Below are 22,002 nucleotides of genomic sequence, written 5' to 3'. Positions count from 1 at the left end.
GCTGTCTCTGAAACATGAAAGAACAAATTGGTTTTTTAGTGTGCAGCCTACACTTATTTTGTGTACTGCTCCACCACACAGCAAAAGTTATCAAGTGTGTCTATAGACTATTTCAGTTCATCCATGAGCCTGGCTATCTGCCTTTGTAAGAGACAACTTTTTCCTATTCTTTGATTCAGCAAGTGTGCAGGTAATCCAGGAGGTAGTTTTAATAGCTATTTTCCTTGATACTCTAGAGCTGCCTCTTCCTAGCTAGCTTTTGTACCAGGATATGCCAATGCATTTAGCATAATGATAAGCTAAATTCTTTATTGGCCATATACTGCCAGAATATTGAGAGTCACCAGACCTGAGGAGGAATAAACTTACTTATACTGTCTTTCCTAATATATAAATAGAGTCTATGCTAGAAGCATAAATGGTCAGATGAGGCTTTGTATATGAATACTAACAAAAAAAAATACACTCATAAAATTTGTCGAAGCCAATGAAATGACAATTATTATATAATATAGTTAACTCCTTCCCACCCATTTTTTGTAATAGAAATGATTCTGAAATTTCTTACACAAATACTCAGGGCATTTTCCAAAATCTGAAGAAATTAACATATATTGAGTAAAACAGACACTTAAAATAATTTGAATTTTTTTCTTTCTGTGTTCTCTTAGCATGCATACGCACTTGAACTTCTATCTGATCAGCTACATGAAGGAGCCAAAGCACTTGATGTAGGATCTGGAAGTGGAATTCTTACAGCGTGCTTTTCACGAATGGTGAGTTGTTCAGTTTAATCATTGATCATCAGAACTGCTTGGACTCGAGTGACACTCTGAATTACAGGGCAAAAAAAAGCATCCTTCATAATCCACTGAAGTATATTATACAGAAAATAATTTACTCTCCTAGGTGTGATTGGTACCCATTTCTTATGGTAGCTGATAGTAGATGTTCAAGTTAAATAGCACAATAAATTGTGTAATGGTGAAGAAACCCCCTAATGAGGAAGTTTAGGGTTTTTGGATTGTTTTGGGTTTTTTAAATAATTGAATTTTAGTTGTTGCTTTATATATTGAAGGAAGAAGATGTTTGTCTTGAACAGTTCAGATTTTATTTTGTGTGGCTGTGAATGTTCTCATTGTGATAAATTGTCATGGATTCCTGTTACAATGACAGCTTAGTGAGGTGTAAAAGAATCTTGTTTCCACAGGAAAATATCTTGCATCTATAATAAATTGTCTTTTAATTGCTTTCTTTTCTTGTTATATTGCACAAGCATACTATAAGTGTCCATTTAACCTTTTTTAAGTTAGATACTTATTTGAATTTTACATCTTTGCCAAGTACTTAATCTCAGTGTTGTTATTCAACCTGTACCTAAGGAATTCTCTGTATTCTTCCCTATCTTATATTGGGAAAAAAAAGATGGAAAAAATAGATTGAAAAATTCAGAATTTAGTGCCTGTAGCGATTGTATTGTTAGACTGATTAATGAAAAGGAATATAATCAGTTGTTCTTTCTCTGTTCCAGGGCTTTATGACAGCTTTATGATTAGTAGAGACCTTCATTAAACTGCCAACTAGATTTGTTGTTTTGTCTTTCTGCAAAGTTAATTTGAAATGTGTTGATACATATGATAATTTCTCATTTAGGTTTCTGTGCTACTTAATTTTCTGTTTTCAAGCACCAATCTGAGTCTGCAATCACTTCTGTTTCCCAGTGTTAAGAGTTAGCTGAGAGTGTTTAGGACTGAGCCATGCACTTGCTAAAGTATTTAGGTTTCCAAGTGTTAGCTGCAAAGTCTAGAGGAAAAAAAAAAAGTAGTTGAAATAAGTTAACCAAACTGCAGTTTAGAGGAAATCTTAAATGGCACTTAATTCAACTTGCTGCCTATTACTTTTGATCTGTGAAGTCAGTAATCAAATGCTAGCATGGGAACGCCAATCCTACAAGCATTAAAGCTTCTGTCCAGAAAAATATGTATTTCTCACTGAAGTTATGAATGAATAAAGGAATAGCCATTTTCAATAGGATGTGCTAAATTATAGTTGTGCACTTTTTTCTACTAAAACAAGCTGTGGAAAAGTCAGAATCAGCACAAAAAGAAAATCTCTTTCCAAATTTCCTGAAATTAATCCTGCTATCTTTTTATTGCCATATGAATGTCATGAGCCTCTTATGAATCCTCCTTGGTTGTTTGTATTGGAATGGCTTACGGATGTGTGTCATGAAAAATTGAGTAAATGCTTTCATTCTGCTTGATAGCACTGCTAATAGTAACAAAAACTTGAAAGAAGTTACTGATGATTTGGGATGCAACCATCATAAAGTCACTCCTGGACAAAGTATAATGGGAATTAATGGTAGAGTGTTTTGCCACAAAAATTCAGTTGGAGATTTGCTTTTTGTGACTGCTGACGTTGCTTCTCAGTCTGAGATCTAGAATTAGTAGCTCACATTTGTGGCATAAGCACCTTAGTGCTCATAGATGACAGCTTTACTCTTATGATGATAATCTCATATGTGGTACCTCTGGGAAAGCTTTATGTTTACTGAGGTTGCTAAAGTATCTTGCAGATTGTTGTTTAGATTTTCATGTTAAGCTTCTGGAATAATTTTGCAAGCTATGTAGATAAGTTTAAGTTTATTTACCTTTGAAGGTTGCTGGCAAATTAAATGAATTACAGTTTTCATCCTGTCAGTACTGGATTTATGAAAAAAGTGGGTATATTTTTATTCCTAACATAGAGATCCAAAAATTGTGCCTCTTTGTGTTGTCTCAATTGCATGTGCTTCACAGTTCCAGGGTAATTGAGGAAATTGATGAGAACTCAGAAATAGCATAATGGGCTGTCACATGCAGCAGGAGGTTCTCTTACTTTATCAGCCTATTTCATGCTCTGACCATTTTGCTAAATTTTCATTTCTGTGATGTTACTGTTTGGAATATACTGGATCTTTTGCAAGCTTATGGTAGAGCTGACTGCCAGTCATTCCTCTAAACAGCAACCCATGGCTGTCATAGGGGAAACTTGCTCTGTTTCAAAGGCTGGAGTGGTGGTCTTCCACTCAAACAAGAAAAGCTAACACTGCTTTTTTAATGTTTTTAATATAGGACTTGTTCATAATAAAACACAAAAATTCCCCAGGATAACTAGCTATTAATTTTCCATGTCTTAACAATATTAAAATGTAAGATACGGAAACATAAATAATATGTTTAGATGTGTCCAAAGACAGGCAACATGGGCTCTGCTAGGACATACTCTGCTATTGTGGTCTTTGAGCTGGATCCTGTTAAAAGTGGTCAGAGATTTTAAGATTTGAATTGGTTTTGAATGTTTTTTCTGAACTAAAGACAAAATTCTGGAAGAAATACCTGTAATGGAGAAGCTTTTGTTAGTAGATCTTTTTTCCCCTCTCAGAGTACAGAGATTTTGTGACCTTTTTTGAGTTAAGAGCTCTCAGCAGTTCCACTCTTCCTGTGGAGGAGAGCTGTAAATTTGAGAGCAGATTAATGAATGCAAGGGTGAGTGCAAGGTAATTTGTCTGTTACTGGTAATTGCAGCATTTGCTTCTGAAAGAATAGGACTCTTGAGATCATTTTGAATAAAAATCATTATTTAATTCTTGATGTAAGGTCTTCTCTAGAAGAAACTTAATCCTTAGTAAGTTTTATTCAGTGTGAAAGGAGATCAGTTCTAGTCTTTGTCCTTGATGTTGTTACTTCTTGTTGCAGGTAACGAAAACAAACATCATCAAATTTAACTTCTAAAAGTTCCAAGAAGAAATGTCCACTAACAATATAACACAACTGAATCACATCTCAAAAAGATCACTCTAGCAACTATTTATAAAAGTGTGCAGACACACTTTAATTATCAGATGCTTCTAGCAGTCAGAATTTGTCATTTCTAACAGTAACTTTAATAACATTGTGAAAATATACTTCCACTTTCCTGGTTTTGTTTTTATCTTTGAGAAATGAGTTCAGGAAGTATAAGTACTCATTCTGTAACTAAAACTCGCAGAAATTGTTCAACTGTATATTTTTATTCCAGGTTGGTCCCAAAGGACAAGTTGTAGGAATTGATCATATCAAAGAACTAGTAGATGACTCAATAAATAATGTCAAAAAAGACGATCCCACATTGCTGTCTTCAGGAAGAGTGAAACTGATTGGTGAGCATCAGACTGATGATCTTACTAATTAAACTGATATTCTTTCTCGCAGCTGGTTGAAAATGACTGAATCGGATGTTATTAAAAGTTTGAATTTAGTAAGCTAAACCCAAGAAAGAGAAGCCAAATGAGAACTTTAAAATTTAAATTGTCTTTAGACCTTTGAAAATCAGTATCTTCCCCCAGTTTTCAGAATATGACTTCTGGTGATCTCAAAGAGTATGTGTAATCATTGTACTAGAAAAGGTTAACAAGGGAGTGTTTTTTTGGTGAAAATACATGCTGAAGGTCTGTCATGTTTTATTTGCTATTTAAAATTGGGGTTGAATTCACAATTGTTCTTGAATAAATACCCAGTCATCTGAATTTGAGTGTTTTAACAAAGCCTTCACACTTCTGATAGGGTAGTTGAGAAAGCTGCATGTGAAGATTCAAGTGGAAAAAGTACTAGATTGGCAGTATGCAGCACTGATGTTTATTTCACTTGTTTTTAAAATTGACAGTGGTTGGATGTTAGGGAAGTGATTGACACCAAAGTACTTTAATTCAGTTAGAGTAACTGAAAGGAAATAATGTCCAAACAATAGAAGGACAGTGAATTATTTTAAATAATGTTTTTTTACTAAAAAAAAATATTTGGGGTTTTTTTGTTTGGTTTTTTTCCTTTGTTTGTTTGGGATTTTTTGTTTGGTTATTGTTTGTTTTTCTTAGAAGATGCAAGGCTGGCAAGAGGAAAGTGTCAATCTATTCACTACGTTTAAAAAAGAAGTTGAAGGACTGGATGTTTTTTGAGGCTTCTTACAAGAAAACTTGGAAAAATTATTGTTATGTGATGTTTGGCTCTTAGCTTAACTACTATTTTGATTCTTGGTCTTTTCTTGTAAATGAGGGACTTATCTAAATTTTTTTAATGAGTTTATCAACACATACACATTTATAAAATGCAATGTATCTCACTGAGAACATTTATGTCTCAACTTCTTGGAAAAGAAGTTAGACTGCTAGGGCTGTAGAGGGGGAATGAGGGAAGAATTTCCATTGATGCTGTACAAAAGCAATTTTGACTTATGCTTCTGGTTGTTCTTGAAACAAACTCTGGTGCTCTTGCAAGTCTAGAATTCTAAGTAAACATCATTATCTATATTATTTTTGACTATGTAGCAGGGTGACTAAGAGACTTGTGGATAGTTTTGTTGTGAGGTACATTTTAAAAAAGAACAGACAGGCAAATAATACTTCTGTGAAACATTGAGAAGAATGTTTCAACTGTGTTGGATTCCTGGGAGCTCTTTGATGTGGGGCAAGAATCCAGACAGCTATTAATTTAAAACAAAAAGACAGCAACAGAAAACCCCACTCAAAACCCCCCATCCCAAACACACTAACAAAAAAAGTTGTGAAAACCAGTTGATTGATGATGGGAGCTGTATGAAATAAGACCAGGTGTGTCTGTTGCTGGCTTTTCACAGTGTGCTCCAGACATTCTAGTCTGCTTTGTCATCTCTTACATATACCATAACTGCATTTCAGGAACAGCAAAATTATTTTGGGGTGTCTCAGTAGAACTGCGCTGAGAAGTTGGGAATAGGTATACTCGGATTAACATGTCTTTTTGTTAGTTTGTAGGGGGATAGAATATAAGAAAATAAAGATAGTGTAGAAAGTAATCTTACCCCTAAGGAGTTGCAGCTGGGCCACTTATCAAAGATTAGGAACAGGCTTGACTTGAACAGGCCACAGCTGTAACCAATGAGAAGAAGAGTGCTATAAAAGAGTGGGGTGGCTGGGTGAGAGGGGAGGTTGGAGTCAGTTGGCTGCTTTGTGAAGAAGAATGAGTCAGTGCTCTGAGGAGCTGCCCATGAGAAACACCAAGAAGGTATGAAACTTTTGGATTAGGAGATAACAGTATGGGACCCCTGCAGTGAGATGACAACAGTAGGTCTTTTGGCTTTTTTTTTTTTAATAGCTTGATTTTTATTTTCTTTCCTCTTAATATCAGAAGGAAGCCTTTGAGGTGAATCTCTCAATACCACTCTTTGGCTTACACTCCTGGAAAGCACAAAATTTGGTTCCTTTTAGATGAAACTAGACAATATTATGTGTTAAAAGAAGTAGCCAAATATGTTTGATATGTGCATATTAAGACAATAAGACTTAGATCTAGACTGCAGCAATTATCCTGAAATGCATATGTTGCATGGATGCCAGGTTCTCAGCAAAAACTTTTGCTGTACAGATCTACTTCTATTGTACTGCACTATTTGCTGATGCAGCCATAGCCAGCAGGGATGAGGGGTTGTAAATGACTGAGGGAAGTAATTTTCTTCTGTTTCTGTGCTCATGCTACAGCTCTGGGTGAAACAGGTCTGCCTAGAGGCACTGAAGGCTTGGGTACTATGATTGGTAGATCCAGTCTACATATATAATCAAGCTGCAGAACCCTTTTATACCAAAATGTCCTGACATTTTTTCCTCATCACCACCTGCCACCCTCCACCATGATTACTTCACTAACGAGCTGCATGTAACTGGAGATGTGAGTAGGAGAGGGGACATTATTTAGGATGTAAACACAAGCTGAAAATTTGGGCTGTTCTTTCCCCTCAGTCATTGAATAAGATAATAATTTGAATGACATTGAATATATGAATGCCTACTTAATGATTTTGTAAATGTTCTGGACATCTAAAACTGTGTTGCCATTGTGGGTGGATATATTTCTTCTGTAACTATAAGTATTTTTGTGAATTTTAAAAGGGAAGAGCCATGTTGTGTGTGATGCATATGAAGGAGCATGATTTTTTTCCCCCTTTGGTTGGGTGTGTGCTCTTTTTGAAGATGTTAGCTATTGATTCTGAGAGAAAAGGGATTAGTTATTTTTGAGTCTGTTTTACTGCTCTCAGTAAAGTGATAAGATGTGCAGAAGTCACATTCCAACTTCTCTGGAGAGTGCACTAGGGCCATTTATGTCTTAGAATACATGTGTTCTTTTTCAGAAGTGACAGCAGTTTCTTCCACTTGGCAATCACTTCTTTTGCCAGCAATACTGGAGACTGCTGCTTCTAATGCCTGCTGTGCACCCTGGGGAATGAGGATCTGCCTCCTTGTGTAACTAACACAAGTTTTAGCAATATCTGTATGAGTAAGCTAAAGAAGCCTTTCTCCATTGCCATCTCTGATGGAACAGCAGCTTGATTCAGTAACACATCATTGCTGCTTCTTTAGAAGAGTTCTACAGTGCTATTAAGTATAAATTATATGCTTGGCTGCATTGATTGTTCCAGTAGGACCCGCTTTGGCAGTCGGAGGGATTACACCCTGGAAATACTGGAACTTTCATTACTGGTGATCTCTGTTGCCATCTGACTTAGTGGAAATGGTGATCAATAGGGATGAGTGCTCTTGAAGCACTGGCACTTCTTGCTTGGCCGCTTTTGCTTGTGGCCCTTGGTTGGAGCTTGTGCTGGTCAGAATTGATTGTATTTGTGTCATTATTTATGACTGTATTTATGTGACTGACCCCTAAGAGGCTTCTCAGCTTCTGAGGAAATGTGCTCTCTTAAAGAGCATAGATGCAGAAGGTCCCTGCCAGGGTCATCTTTCAGGACCTCATAAGGAAGATGACAAGTACTTCAGTTTTAATTGTTTTGAGGAGGTGTCCTGGTTTTCCTGCGCTGTCTTGGATGTACCTAAGGGTGCTCTTACTGTCCAGATGGCCCTCCATATCATAGAGGTAAAAATGAAACCTGCTGTGGTGGCTGTGGTTTTTTCCTGCTTTTTGAGTTTTTGGAAGGCAAAAAGTTAAAAGTTTTTCAGCCTCTGACTGGGGTGGTGCACTTCTTTTGACTCTTTCAGTTTTAATTAACCTGTGATATTGATGTTTGCACAGAAGTCAAAGCTCGGGCTGAAGATGGGAAACCCCAAATTACTTGCGCTGATCAGAGGACTAACCTCTATGTTTTTTCTTCTTGACTGATTATTGGAACTTCTGTAATCACACAGTATGAATTTATCAATGTTTCAGTCTTGTTTATTACATTTGTTCTAAATAACTCCAGAGACACCCTGCCGAACTTGTTCTGATTTCCTGTTGCTTTCCTGTAAATTTTGTGGATGCCATATTCACATTGTCTTCTTTCAAAACTTAAGGTCCAGTTTAGTTTGTGACATTTCATTGGCTTAAAAACCCCAAACTGTTACTCTTTGCTTCCCCATAATTGGGATGGTATGAGACATCTGTGACAAAGTGCTTCTCCATGAGTTCTCCACCAAAGCTCAAGCAGCACTGGTAACCTCTGAAAACCTTCATTACTCTGCATCTTCCAAGCAGCCCCCTGGAGCTTTAGCCATGAATCTGACCTGGCTCTCTATGTTAGCAGTGACTGTCTGCAGGAAGAATAGTGAGGCCCATCTGCTGGAATGTGGGCTGTGCAGAGGTTACAGCAATGCTGCAATAATGTATGCATGTGGCTGTGGGCTTTTGTTCCACTGGTAGTGCAGTTGTAGGCATATAGTCCATGGGAACACTTCCTTTATATTTTCCTCACCTTTGGAGTCTTCTGATATGTGCTTCTGACATTTAATGCTTTGGACTTGTGATTTACATTATGTTTAGGAATAGTGTGCATGAAGACAAGGCAAAGCAAAGTGTATGTTCTAAGAGGGTAAATGAGGGGGGAAACTCACCTGCACTGGAGTTGGTAGTGAACATAAATACTTTAGTCTCTTTTCTAGGTGGACCATGTGTTTCCAAGAACTTTCACTATAAATCCATGCTTTCAGATGCTTCAATAGTATTTAGTATATTTTATAAGCATGTGTATGCACATAGAAGGGTGTGTCGTTGCATTTATTTTACAAATGTGTTAATTTTTTACATGTAGATATGGGAAACCATCTGTTTTCTCCAGTCCTTTTGAAAATGTTTTAAAAAACAGTGTTTTCTTGCAGTGGGAGATGGACGAATGGGATATGCAGAAGAAGCTCCCTATGATGCAATACATGTTGGAGCTGCAGCCCCAGTTGTGCCCCAAGCAGTAAGCCTTTATGTTCTGTGTGTGTGTTTCTGTAATATCTTAGCTGTAGAGAATGCTTTGCATACATCTATATGTAAAATACTTGGTAGCTTGCACTGCTGGGAGTATCAGTGGGCAGTGTGGTATTACTGTATGGTGTGGGGTTTTTGTCTCTGTTACAGCTGGGCTTCCTGTTGGTTTGATAAAGCTGTATGTTCTAATAACTCTGCTCTAAATAAACATATTTTAAAATGACATGTGTGCAGCCCTCTATTATAACAATGAACTGGAGCATTTTATTTAACAAGATAATTCAATTTTATCAAACAATGATTTACAAAATTTAAGTGTGTTTCCCAAGTTCCAAAGCACTGAGTCTGTTGAAAGTAAAATGCTCAGCTGGAAGTACAAACAGTGCCATTTGTTTGAAGGTTTCAGAATGGATACAGGGCAGTTCTTACTAGAGAAGCTGAAGAGTTACTAGGGGCTGTAGAGTGTGCATACATATAGTGCATTTTTACTGATAAGATTTTTTTCTCTTCCTTTCCTCAGGCACATGGTAATACATAGCATGATTTTTATATGCTAGATGCCAGTTAAGGTTTTTAAATCTTAGTGAGGGATAGTGAAAGACTGGGCTTTGAGGTGTTATAGATAGATTGCACATTTCCAAACAATGACCAGTGGTGGTGGGTTGTTTTTTTTTTTTGCTTTATGTTTTTAAAGTAGGTTGTGTTTTTATTTTGAGGGGGATTTATTTGTTTGGGTTTTGTTGTTTGAGGTTTTTTTGTTGGTTTGGTTTTTTAAATTTTTTTTGGTGGGTGTGTGTGGGAGGGTGTTGACAGATGACAATTAAAAAAGTAATTGAAAGTTTATTTGTAGATGAAACAGTTTGTAATTATAACTTTTGTTAGCAGTGGGGATTAAGCGTTTTTTTTCATGATGTCTGGGAAGCATGAAATTTTCCTTGGGACTACTGTGATTAGCCTCCTTTAACTATGGAAAAAATGCAAGCATTTCTCACATACTATGTTTACATGTCACTTAGTCATATATTTTAGACTAGTTTCAGAAAAGGCTGTTCAATTACCAGAATGAAAGAGGAGCTGTTGGGTATTGAGTTTGTAGACAAAATTTTTCCAGGAAGAGAAATAATGAAAAGTCACCATTCTCAAATCTTATTCTGAGGGTTTAAGGGGAGATCAGTTACCCCCAGAATTTTTCACAATGGGCCTGTACTGATGCACAATAACTATTGAACAATTAAACAGTTTCAAAAGATTGAATCTGCTGTAAAAATACTTTGTGATTTACATGTTTCCCCCACATATATAGAAAATAAAACTGCAACCTACCCAGTTAATTAAATTGTTTTACTGTAATACCAGTTGTTGTACCATGTTGCTGTGATACTCTCATTTTCAGTGCACTTTTTATTTTTCTTAATGGAAGTAGTTATCTACTGCATAGAAGTAGATGGATACATAATGGCAAAGCTATTAATCGACTGTAACAAACTTTGGATCCAGCTTCTCTGAGGTGGCTGGTTACATTCTAATTTCTGTGTTGTGTTCTAGCTTATAGACCAGTTAAAACCTGGCGGAAGATTGATATTACCAGTTGGCCCTGCTGGGGGAAACCAGATGCTCGAACAGTATGACAAACTAGAAGATGGCAGTGTCAAAATGAAGCCTCTGATGGGAGTGATATATGTGCCTTTAACAGATAAAGAGAAGCAGTGGTCCAGGTGGAAGTGATTTTCTGTTCCACTTACTTCTTCCACACACATGCAAGGTGAAAGGGTGTGAATTTTAAGCAGATAGACTGCAAGGCCTGCCTTTGCTGCTGTCATTGCTTTCTGCTCCTCCATACCATGAAAAGTGACTCAGTCTGCATTACTGCATCACCCAAAGGAGGTTATGCTAAGTTTGAGTTAAATTAAAAGCAGAAGAAAAATATTGCATGGGTTGCACTTTGTCTTTTTTGGACATGTTTTCTTTAGTCTTTGGTGTTTTGAAGATTCTTATTTTGTTGTTTTAAACACAGTATTTTCTAAGTTTAAACTTCACTTTTAATGAATTTTTTATAACTATTTTGCCCAATAATTAGGGTGAAGTGTAAAATTTTACTTAATAAATACTGTTTTGTCCTTTAAGTTAGTGATAATTGGGTGTTCATTTTTTATTTTTCTGAAACACTACAAATGAAGAAAAATCTTTGCAAAATCCTTTGTGGAAAATGTAGATGATCTTGCAAGCACTTTTCCCTTAGCCTCCAAGTAGCAAAAAGTAGAAAAGATAATTCTTTCTTCCCTACGGTATAAATGTAGTTGAGTAGTGTTTAGAAAATTTTCCCAGACATGTCATTAGAAGTCTGTCATCTGTCTCTGATGGGGCAGTATTTGTGTTTGCCAATACAGCAAATTCTAAATGCCTTTCTAGAAGTAGGAAACCTTCCAGTTTGCTGAATTGAACAGCCAGTAATAAATGAATAAATAAATAGACTTAATGCAGCTGTCAGCTTAAGCCATGCTAGTGTGTGAATGAACAAAGCAGCATTGCTGTTTTGCTTCCTGGCAGAAAGTGCTTGTGAATGTATTATTGGCATTAGTGAAGTGCAGAGATGTGCATTGAGCTCTGAAAACAACTCTTGAGTTTATAACCTAAATTTAGAAATTTGGCTTTTTTCCCCTTGATATTTTGGAGTATAGCTTGTGATTTGAATACACGAATACTCACTCAGTGTAACCTATCAAAATATTCCTAAAAAGTACAAATAAAGCACTTTGCATACTGTTGCTTAGCGAAACCTCATTTCAGTGTTTCTTGGGTTCCTCTATAGCCACCACCTACAAATGACTCTTAAAACAACTTCAGTGAGATACTGCTTAGTTCAAAGCTTGTGAAGCGTGCTTGTTGTTCAAATGTTTTGTATTTGTTATGCAAATTAATGCTTTGGCCTCAAATATTGCCAGTATTCCCTCAGTGTGGTACTCAGGGATTTCCTGCCTCTTGTAAGGCTTTGGAAGCTTTCCTTTGTGGTTGGTTTCCTCCTCTGGCAAATGTTTAATTTAAGTTTGGAATCCATGCTTTGCTTACTCTAAAAAAGAGTAGTTGTCTTCTTAAACCTTCCTTCTCTCAGAGAGTTTTCATAGATTTTTTTTTCTATTTCCATCTGATCTGATTATAGTAGCAATTGGGATTCTTTTGGTATCCCAAAATAAGGATAGCAGTGTGTGTTCATAAAACACTTCAAGAAGGATTTCTTGAATGACTGTTTATCCCTTGCTACAAGTGAAGGTGGGGTACTGTGTTAAGGACTAGAATTCAGAGTTTTTAGCATCTCTTCAGTGCAGTTAGGTATTTCATTTTGTATTCTAGCTTGGAAAGAGCTAATAGCTTGTCTTTGGGCCTTCTTCAGTCATGCATACTGTAGGATTATTTTCCCCAGGAATTCGTACCAGTTTCTGTGCTCTTCTGAAATACTTCTTGATTTTATTTATTTTTTTTTAATTTAAGAATTTACAGTGGCGTTACCAGAAAATATAAGTGTTTAGCCTGGAGGGTTCATCTGCAATGGTATAGAGGCTGTATCTTGCTATACGCATTTAAATTTTGGAACTTCCTGTTAAAGAAAATCTCAGAAGTCCACTTGTAACATTTGCTATTTCTTTAATTGTCATTTTTGTGATTTGAAGAAAATTCCCATTCCATTTTCTAGGATAACTGTCAGTGTACTGCTGACCTTACAGGAGGTCGCATATTTCTTTTCTTTGTTTTTCCTTGTTGGTGGCTATGAAGTATATGGTCAGGCAGCTGCTGCTAAGGAAATTCCTTATTATAAGTCAGTATTTGCTATTGATGCTGGCATCAAAGATGAAAGAGCTGTTTTTTCTTCATTTCCTAGATTTCATTTTTTCTTTTCTAAATTGCTTAAGATCTGTGAGCAGAGTTCATTGTGAGACTCCTCTGAAAAAGCATCTCTAAGTGTTTCTGTAATAAAAATCAGTAGTGTTTGGGAGACTAGTTGATGTAAATCTCAAATTCATTAAACAACAATCATTTTAAGATTAGCTCAATTCTGTGTGTTTAGTTTGTCATTCTTTTAGTTTACATTATGTGATTTCATTCCTAATGCAGGTAACTCTTTCATCACAGTGAATGAAGAACGGGTGTCCCTTCACAAAATAGAATTGATAGGCCAGCAGCATTTTCCTAGGGTAGCAGACCCTCCAGTTGGCAGGAAAGAAGCTGTTACATTTTTGCTGAGCCATTCATATTTTGGAATGTTCTTTAATGGGGCTGTAAGGTGGTTTCGCAAAGCAGCACGACACTCTTAAGTGGTGTTTGAAGTCAACCCCATCTTCAGGTATTTTGTATCATGCTTCACTATGTAAAACTTGTAGTGAAAGGAAGTCTGGACTAGCTGGAAGGAAAATATTCCTTGGATTTCAATACATTGCTAAATAAAGCATATTTGTGAATACTGTTAAATTTCTTTAAATTTAGGCCATGACTTCGTAGATTTGGTTCAGTTGCAGTAGTATTTTTTAAGCTCCCAATATTAGTGGGAATCCTCTCAAATGTGACTCTCTGGGACATTTAGAAGTAGAATATACACAGGAACGCTATCTCTGGTACAAAACGAAACAATGCGGTGTGCCAGAAATCCAGCAGTCAATGCCCAGTTATGTGATTATACTGATAAGGGTATCCTTGCACATAAGACTTCAATTGTTTTGGGTTTTTTACTGAAAAATAGGATGGAGAGAGGGTCTCTTGTGTTGCACAGTTGGGAACATGGCTTGATGGCTGCCTTATTGGTAGATCTGGTACAGATTAGGATGTCTCTGGTTTTATTTCTCTGTGAAATAAAGCTTACTACTTCACTTACTACTTATGTGGAAAGACAATTTTAAGTGTCACAGAATCATGGTATTATTTAGGATTGAAAACACGTATAAGGTCATTGAGTCTGACTGTTAACCTGGTGCTGCCAAGTCCACCACTAAACCATATTCCTAAGGGCCACTTCAAGCCATCTTTTAAACACTTTCAGGGGATACCTTGTCCTGCTGGCCTCACTACTGCTGATACAGAGGCATAAGAGAATAACAGTGTAAATAACAGCAATGAAGTCTCTGTTGCATTTTGGATTTGATTTCCAGACAGACAGCTTTTTAAAAATTGTAACAACTACTTTTGTCTTACATACTGTATTAGTAGAAATTACTTATGAACGTCATGCTGAATTTATATTTGCTGATAAAATACAAAATTATAATGACAGTATATATATTATAATGACAAACTTCAGTGACAAAATTGGGGCTGTTACTGTATCCCACTTATCTATACATAAACCATGATTAACACCCTTTTGGAAAATGTATTTATTAGGATACATTTTAATATGTTTCTGCATAAAAACTCTTTTTAAGTGTTTCAAATGCCCCTGATGAGCTAGTTGACCAATTTTGTTTGAAATTAGCAGGTATTGTTTGCTGGAATTCCTCAGGCCACGCAGAGTAACGATTATGGTTTAAGTTTTTATTTTACTTTGGCAAAAAGAATCTCTGCACAAAATATTTTAGGTTAAATTTAAGAATTATGAATTATGTATCAGGGTGGTTTCACCCTGACTGAATGCCAAGTGCTCACCAAAGGTGCTCCCTCCACAACTGGACAGAAGAGAGAGAACACAACAGAAGGCTCTGTTGTGAGTTAAGGACAGGCAGAGATCACTCACCAATTACCACCATGGGTACAGCAGATTGACTTGGGGATATTAATTGAAATTATTGCCAAGCAAAATCAAAGCAGGATAATGAGAGGTAAAACAAACCTTAAGAACACCTTTCTTCCACCCCTTCCCCCTCCTTCCTAGCTCTACAACCTGCCCCCCAGCAGTGCAAGGAGGTAAGGAATGGGGTTTACAGTCAGTCACACGTTCTTCCTGCTGCTGCTCAGGGAGAGGGGTCCTTCCTCTGCTCCAGTGTGGGGTCCCTCCCACAGGACACAGTTCTCCATGAACTTCTCCAGCATGAGTCCTTCCTATGGGCTACAGTTCTTCATGAACTGCTACAAGGTGGGTCACTGTTCTTGGATGCAGTCCTGCAGCCACAGCCTGCTCCAGTGTAGGTCCTCCACAGGGTGACAAGTCCTGCCAGGAAACCTGTTCCAGCATGGGCTCCTCTATCCATGGGCCTGCAGGCCCCTGCCTGGAGCCTGCTCCAGCACATTTCCCACAGAGTCACAGTCTCCTCTCAGGCATCCACCTGCTCCAGCATGGGCTCCTCCACAGGCGGCAGGTGGATCTCTGCATCCCTGTGATCCTCCATGGGCTGCAGGGGCACAGCTGCCTCACCATGGTCTGCACCAGGGGCTGCAGCGGAATCTCAGCTCCAGTACCTGGAGCAGCTCCTGCCCCTCCTCCCCTGATCTGGGTGTCTGCAGGGCTCTTCCTATCACATGTTTTCACCCTGCTCTTCTCTGCACAATAACTTTTTTCTTTCTTGAATGTGTTTCCACAGAGCTGTTGCTTCCATTGCTGACTGGCTCAGTGTTGGCCAGTAGATTACAGAAAAAGTTCCTTTATCATTTCAATTTATTCTCAATTTTATGATTGATCATAGCAAATAATAAATATTTTATAATAGCACCTTTCCAAATTAAAATGCTGGAAGTCTTAATATTGCATCTTTAAAGTTATAAAGTGAGAAATAATGGGCTGCTGAAACACTGAGTAGATGCTGTATTTCTAATTAATAAAAGGTTACACTCTGAATTTCACTTTCAGTAATGACAACATATTTTTCATAGATGAATGATGTATTGAGAAGGGAAAGTCAAATGCTGCCTAATGACAAGAAAATAGAAGTGGATCTAAAAGAGTGAGATACAGATTTCAGATTTATAAATGTTTGTTCAAATATTTAATTTGAATGCCTTTCCCTAAAGTGGCGGTGAGGGATCACAAAGCTGCATGACTTGTATCCCAAACTTATCGTTGATAAGATTATTGATTCTTTATAGTTTATAATTTACCTGAAAAGCTGCATATTAGATTTTTTCTGAGAATGTTTCTTGGTTTTTTTATTGGATATTCATGATGGGAATTGTAGAATATTCATATATTTGTTTTCCCTAGTAGCAAGCGAAAATTTTTCAAACTTTCTCACATTTTTTTCAAGAATAGTAACTTTGAGCTAATGACTTCTGAAATTTGCTTTAACTTGAGCTTATAAAGTTGCTTTGATGCCTCAGTTGATAGATGAGTGGTTCTCTTGCTGCAATTCCAAAAGCCTGAGGACTACTGTGGTGACTTAAACCCTGAATATATATATTGCTTCCTAAGCAGGAGCTGGTAAGCAGATTGGAAGGAGTGCATATTTGAAGCTGGAGAGAAATGACGTGAGTTGTGTAAGAGTCACAGTAAATAGCCATGGCCAGAAAGAATACAAATTAGTAGATCTTTCCTGTGGCTCTAGAGGGCAACAGGACAGTTTTAACAAGGGAAGAGCAATCTTTTGAGTCTCCTTTTAAGCTTTGTAGCAGGATAGATTTTGTTGTACCACTGGGAGGATAGGATAATATATCCTGATTCTTACCAGTAGCTGAAATCTGGTGGATTTCATAGCTTGGCAGCTTCCGATCCATACAGGATCAGCTCAGGTCAGCTGAATCTGGTTTGCAATATTATTTATGTCTGCAAGCTGTGCTACATTAGGGAGAAAGCTGATAGCTGTTACCTACCAGGTGATCTGAGACTTTTCTGGCACTTGAATTACATACACTCCAATAATGCACATATAAATTCAACTTCTATCTGTAGAAAATAAATGCTGTATAATTTTAACACTTATTATCAGGGGTTGGTTTAGGCTGGCATGCTGCTGTTAGATTAATGAGTAGTGAAGAGCAAGTGAAAAACCTCTTGAGGGAAGCTGATCCCCTTAATACAGTAAATGTTCTAGAAAATAAAATATGAAAATCCTTATTTTGAACGTCACATACAGGATGTAGTGGTCAGGAATGTTAAAGCAATGAAAAATACCAACAATTAAAACATTGCTATGCTAATATAATTTATTTTAAATTATATATTTATATAATACTTATATGTTCTAAGTAGAAATATCATTCTGGAAAAGAAGAAACAGACCTATACTTTAAATACATTAAGTGCATTAGCAACATTATGCAAAAGCCCTGCTAACATTTGTGGCTGGGTAGAATCATTGTGTTTAATAGTTTCAAAGTAAGTACAGAATGTTTTTGAGGCTTACAGTTGCTTGAGGATCTGCCTTGTATTTGAAGGATTACGAATTGCTTGTCACAGTAAAAGACCAGGGTTTTACAAAGCTGTGAGTGTGTAGTAGGAATCAGGATTAAAAATCACACCCACAATAAGGCGTATGAGACTAAGCCAGCAACAGCAGTAGTCATTACTTACATACACTTCTTGAAGATGTAAAAATTAACTGATGATGCAGCTCCTGGAAGTGTTAGGGATGAATGAAGCACTTGTCCTGAATTCACTGGCACTGCATTTTAAATTGGGTATCAGATGTTCATTTCTTTTTATCTGTTTAAAATAAGCAAATACCCATTCTGTGAGATAGGCAAATATGGAGAGCTTCCAAACCTTTAGCTATAAACAGATTTTTCTTTATCCCTGCCAAGATGTGTTCTTCTGCCTCCTGCTTTTTTCTGCTGTGTGTAATTACTGCATTGCTCTAAAGCTGTGTGATTAGTACTTTACTATTAGGAGGCAGTGCAAAGTGCAAAGAATGCAAATATTTATCACTTACAAATCACAACGTTTGCATCCCAACTGCATTAGATAGAAAACTAGTCATTTAAACACTAGTTTCTACAGCCTTTTCAGTTGCTTTTACAATGTTTTGCATGCTGTCATTCCATGCTGTATGATTCCTGGAGCATAACAATATCTATAGAACTTAAGTTTTTGTATGTGTGCATGTAGAACTATATTTTTGTGGATTAATTTGCATGATAGCTGAAAATACTATTGTGTATTGAGCCAGCAATCACATTACTGAGTTTTTTTCCTAATTCAGACACTGTTTGCTTCAGCTAATGAGGCTGCTGCACCTACAAAAAGAAAAATTGCAGCAAATTAATTCTGAATTTTTAGATTGCTTGTGCCTTGTCAAAAAAAAAAAAAAAAAGGCAACACACTTCTCTTTGAGTTTTCCAGGGCTCAGAGTGGCACAGTGCACAGCTTTCAGATTTGATGGGTGTTTTGCATTAAAATTAATGCTTTAGAAATACTTAAATCACTACTATATGATAACTTTATGGTTGGAATATAAGTTCTGTGGGTTTCTTGTTTTAATGTGTTTTAAATGTCCTACAGGGACAAACCTCTGCATTTTCTAGATACCTTTCAGTGATTTAGAGAGACTTCTTGATTCATCCTTTCTCCTCGCTACATCTCCTTTTAGCTCATACACACACACACTGCCCTGCCCCCGGCCTTTCCACAACCTGCTCCTCATTTATCGTAGCTCCTTCAGGAGCTACTCGAGTTCCTCTGAGAAATAAATATACTAACTGGTACAAACTGCATAACAGGGATGCACTTGTGAGTGTTCCCACTTTCTTGAGAGACTGCAGCTGAAGTTAAACTTGCCTTTTTGGCAGCTACAGAGGATGGGTTTTGCCAATACTCTGTCTAGTAAGTTGGTTCAGTTGCTTGCCAGTGTGTAGCCAGCAGAATATGGATGGCAGGTAGCTGTGTTACTAGCTGTGCAATGGTGGGGGTTTCCTTAAAGCAAGTGATCCATTAAATGTAAAATTGAGAGGCCCATATTTCACAATAAGTCACATAGTAGTATGAGATGATGTAGGATTGCTGTTGCCTTTCCTTTGGTGTTTGTTTTTTTTCTCAAATGCCTGAAGAGATTTCTAAAGTTTTGCTGATGTACGTGAGCACTTAAATGTAACCTGATTCAATATCAAAACTTTTCAAATACCGTTTCCAAGGGGAGAAGAAACATAACTGCATGTGTTTTCTTTCTACAGGGATGAATTGTAAAAGCTACATCATCTTGACCCAAACATAGTGTTACAGTGGACTGCTCATCTCCCGTTCTAAAAGCTTTTTGAAAACCAACAGCATTGCAGCTTGTTTTGGACTTCGTTATACTGTTGTTATCAGCATGGAAAAGCGTGGTGTTTGTTTTATTTTTTTAGATGCTCAAGGCAAATCTGATAAAGAAATGGTGGAAAGTTTTATGTGGGCATTGTTTTATTTAACATGCCTTTATTTCACTTTCATCTGTTCAAAGTGAATTTCTGCAAAACTGCAGATAAAGACCTGTAGCTTGTGAACTCTAATGTTGATGGGGGAACTTGAACACTCACTTCTCTTGGCTCCTGTGTCCCTTGGTAAAACTGCTTCTGTGCACCTTACGACACTACGTAGGTAATACCAGGTTTTCTGTGTTCCAACGTCTGCTAGATGCTACTAAAAGGAGATGAACTTCCTTTCTAAGCTTTTGACATGGTGTCATAGACTAGCATGTAGTAGATACAATCAGCTGCTTTTTTACCTTAAAACCAGGCATTTGTATATATTAAATTTCAAGACATCAGAGGTAGGTGGCCACTCTTATCAAACATTGCTGTTCAAGCTGGACATAACAGACATGGTTTTCCCTTTCCTTCTAAAACTGAATAATATAATCTTGAAATTCTGTTGTGGTTTATAGCTCAGTGCTGGTGTGATACTCATGGAGCTAACTCCATGAATGTGAGGTGAGGTGTGTTCCAATCACTGAACAATTAATGCAATGCTGCTTTGCCAAATAAAGTTTAAAGCAGAAGGGGGGTTTTGTGCTTGTGTGGAAAATTTGGATGGGTTGGTTGTCTGATATATGGATTGCTAGGTTCTTTATTAAAAGCCAAAACCCCCTTTGGTTCTAAAAGAAAGTTGCTTTTGGTAAAGCCATTTGCTGTATTAACATTCTTGGTTTTGTAACTGTGGGCACCCAGGAAAAATTCTGGCTTTTTAGAAAGTGAATTCTAAATTGCTGTAAAAGGAACGCATCGGAAAGAATCCTGGACTCCTTAGTACACATAGATGCACTTGTTCAGTTTTCATATAGAAGAATTGTTGGAAGGCTATAAACCTTTTTTTCTGACATAAGTTTTGTGTTTTGGTACTGTAAAATGTCCACAGCAAATTGCAAAGCAGTACAGTAAGGTGGGCTGCTCTGGGAAAGGGGGGAAGTGTGTCTGCAGTCATCTTGCTCATATTTGAGCAACCTGGAATTAAAGTAAACAGTATATTATCCTTTTTTTTTTATGATAGGAAGGATTATGGAATAAAACAACCTACAGTGATCTCTGGAAAAAAAAACCTAAACCAACTTCCTATGGTGGAAGAGCAATAATTTTGTGATAGGATTAATCCCTGAAAGCAGAAATGTTATAATTCAAAGGCCTCTGAATATGGAAAAGGAACAAAGGCCAGCCCCATTTTGTTCCTCTATGAAAGCTACTATAGGACTTAATTTATTTAGATGTTTGGAAGTCAATGTACCACCTCCTGATCTGACTGCAGCCTGGGAGCACATGCACAAGATTAATCTTATAAAGAAATTAATATGGTACGTATTCTAGAAAATACAATCCAGAAAAATCCACTTGCGTCTGACAAATTTGTACTAACCCACAATCAACTGTGACTCTAGTTCTTGGTGTTGAAGTGAAATAACTGATGCATGCTAACGTTCAACCTTTTGGTCGCTGTATCTTTCAGTTTGAGTTCAGCTTTATTTACATCTTCTCACTAATTTAATCAGTTAAATGAAAGATATGAGCTCAACTGTATCCAAATTCCTGTCTCTGGACACAGTGTAATAAGCTAGCCTGACTTGGAAGTGATGTTAAAGCTGAGACCCGATGACAACTTCCTGGGGGAGAACCACTTCAGGAGGTGTAAAGCTTCAGGGACCAAGGCTGGTGGGAATAGTGCACCCACTCTACTGAAGGGGTTGATGGCAGTCAAGGTACTTGGACAGAAAGGAGTATCCAGGAGTAGCATTTAGGAGTCGAAAATGGAAACTCCTCCATGATGGAGCAATGGTTCTGAAGTAAAAACTTGGAGACAAGGACAAGCTGAAATGCAGAAGACTTGAAGAGCTTGAATAAATGCTGTGTGAACTGTCTGAATTGCTACTTTGCCAAATAAAACAATTTGAGAGGAAGCTGTATCTAGGTGTCTGCCTGATTTTGTGGTTGGTTTTGTTGTTTTTTAACATTCATCAGGATTTCACATATCCAAAAGAAAACATGTATAAAAATACTGGTTTGCTAACTGACCGTAACTATGTGTCCATTTTCAGTCAATTAATGCATTGCATCAGTTACAAAGCCTGTTAATACTTCCTGGAATGCAAGTGGGGTTTTTGGTGTCTGTTTGGAATTTCTGAAATCCATATCTGTGTGTTTTGGTGAACAGGCTCTGTGCACAGTTCTGTCTGCTGTCCAGAGTTGAATCCAGCCACCTCGGAGAGTGTGATTTGCCACTTGGAAGGATTAAAGCTTTCTCTCTTTGTAAGAGGTGCAGTCATGTTTCACTGGGCTGTTGCTATCACCTCTAAGTCAGAACAGACTGGGAGAACGGATTGAACTCTGAGTTGCTTATCCGGTTGTGTCTGGGATCCAGACAGTAAAAGACTTAGAAAGCCAATACCTGTATCTTGTAAACCCACCAAGAGTTGTGGGCTCTCCACAGAGGTGCTGTAGGGATGCTTTCTGTTTATGTAGCAGG

At 37.3% G+C, this 22,002-nt stretch overlaps 1 protein-coding gene across 2 annotated transcripts in view; it reads left to right on the top strand.

Annotated features, from left to right (window-relative positions):
- The window catches only part of PCMT1 (protein-L-isoaspartate (D-aspartate) O-methyltransferase), a 23,702-nt gene extending 2,260 nt beyond the window's left edge, over positions 1–21,442 (top strand). The window contains exons 3-7 of one of the 2 annotated variants that reach the window (XM_014308917.2): positions 672–776; positions 4,063–4,183; positions 9,134–9,219; positions 10,776–10,945; positions 19,248–21,442. In XM_014308917.2, the coding sequence (XP_014164392.1) occupies positions 672–776; positions 4,063–4,183; positions 9,134–9,219; positions 10,776–10,945; positions 19,248–19,260 (495 nt within the window). In that variant the 3' untranslated portion in view covers positions 19,261–21,442. Of the gene's footprint in view, positions 1–671; positions 777–4,062; positions 4,184–9,133; positions 9,220–10,775; positions 10,993–19,247 lie in introns of both variants that reach the window. The other variant, XM_005431763.3, reaches the window with a different exon arrangement.
- The last annotated feature ends 560 nt before the right edge of the window (positions 21,443–22,002 follow it).

Source organism: Geospiza fortis, unplaced genomic scaffold (genome assembly GCF_000277835.1).
Source record: "Geospiza fortis unplaced genomic scaffold, GeoFor_1.0 scaffold217, whole genome shotgun sequence".
Taxonomy (NCBI): Eukaryota; Metazoa; Chordata; class Aves; order Passeriformes; family Thraupidae; genus Geospiza; species Geospiza fortis.
The sequence above is the reverse complement of the archived record's forward strand: the minus strand, read 5'-3'. Positions and strand labels throughout refer to the sequence as shown.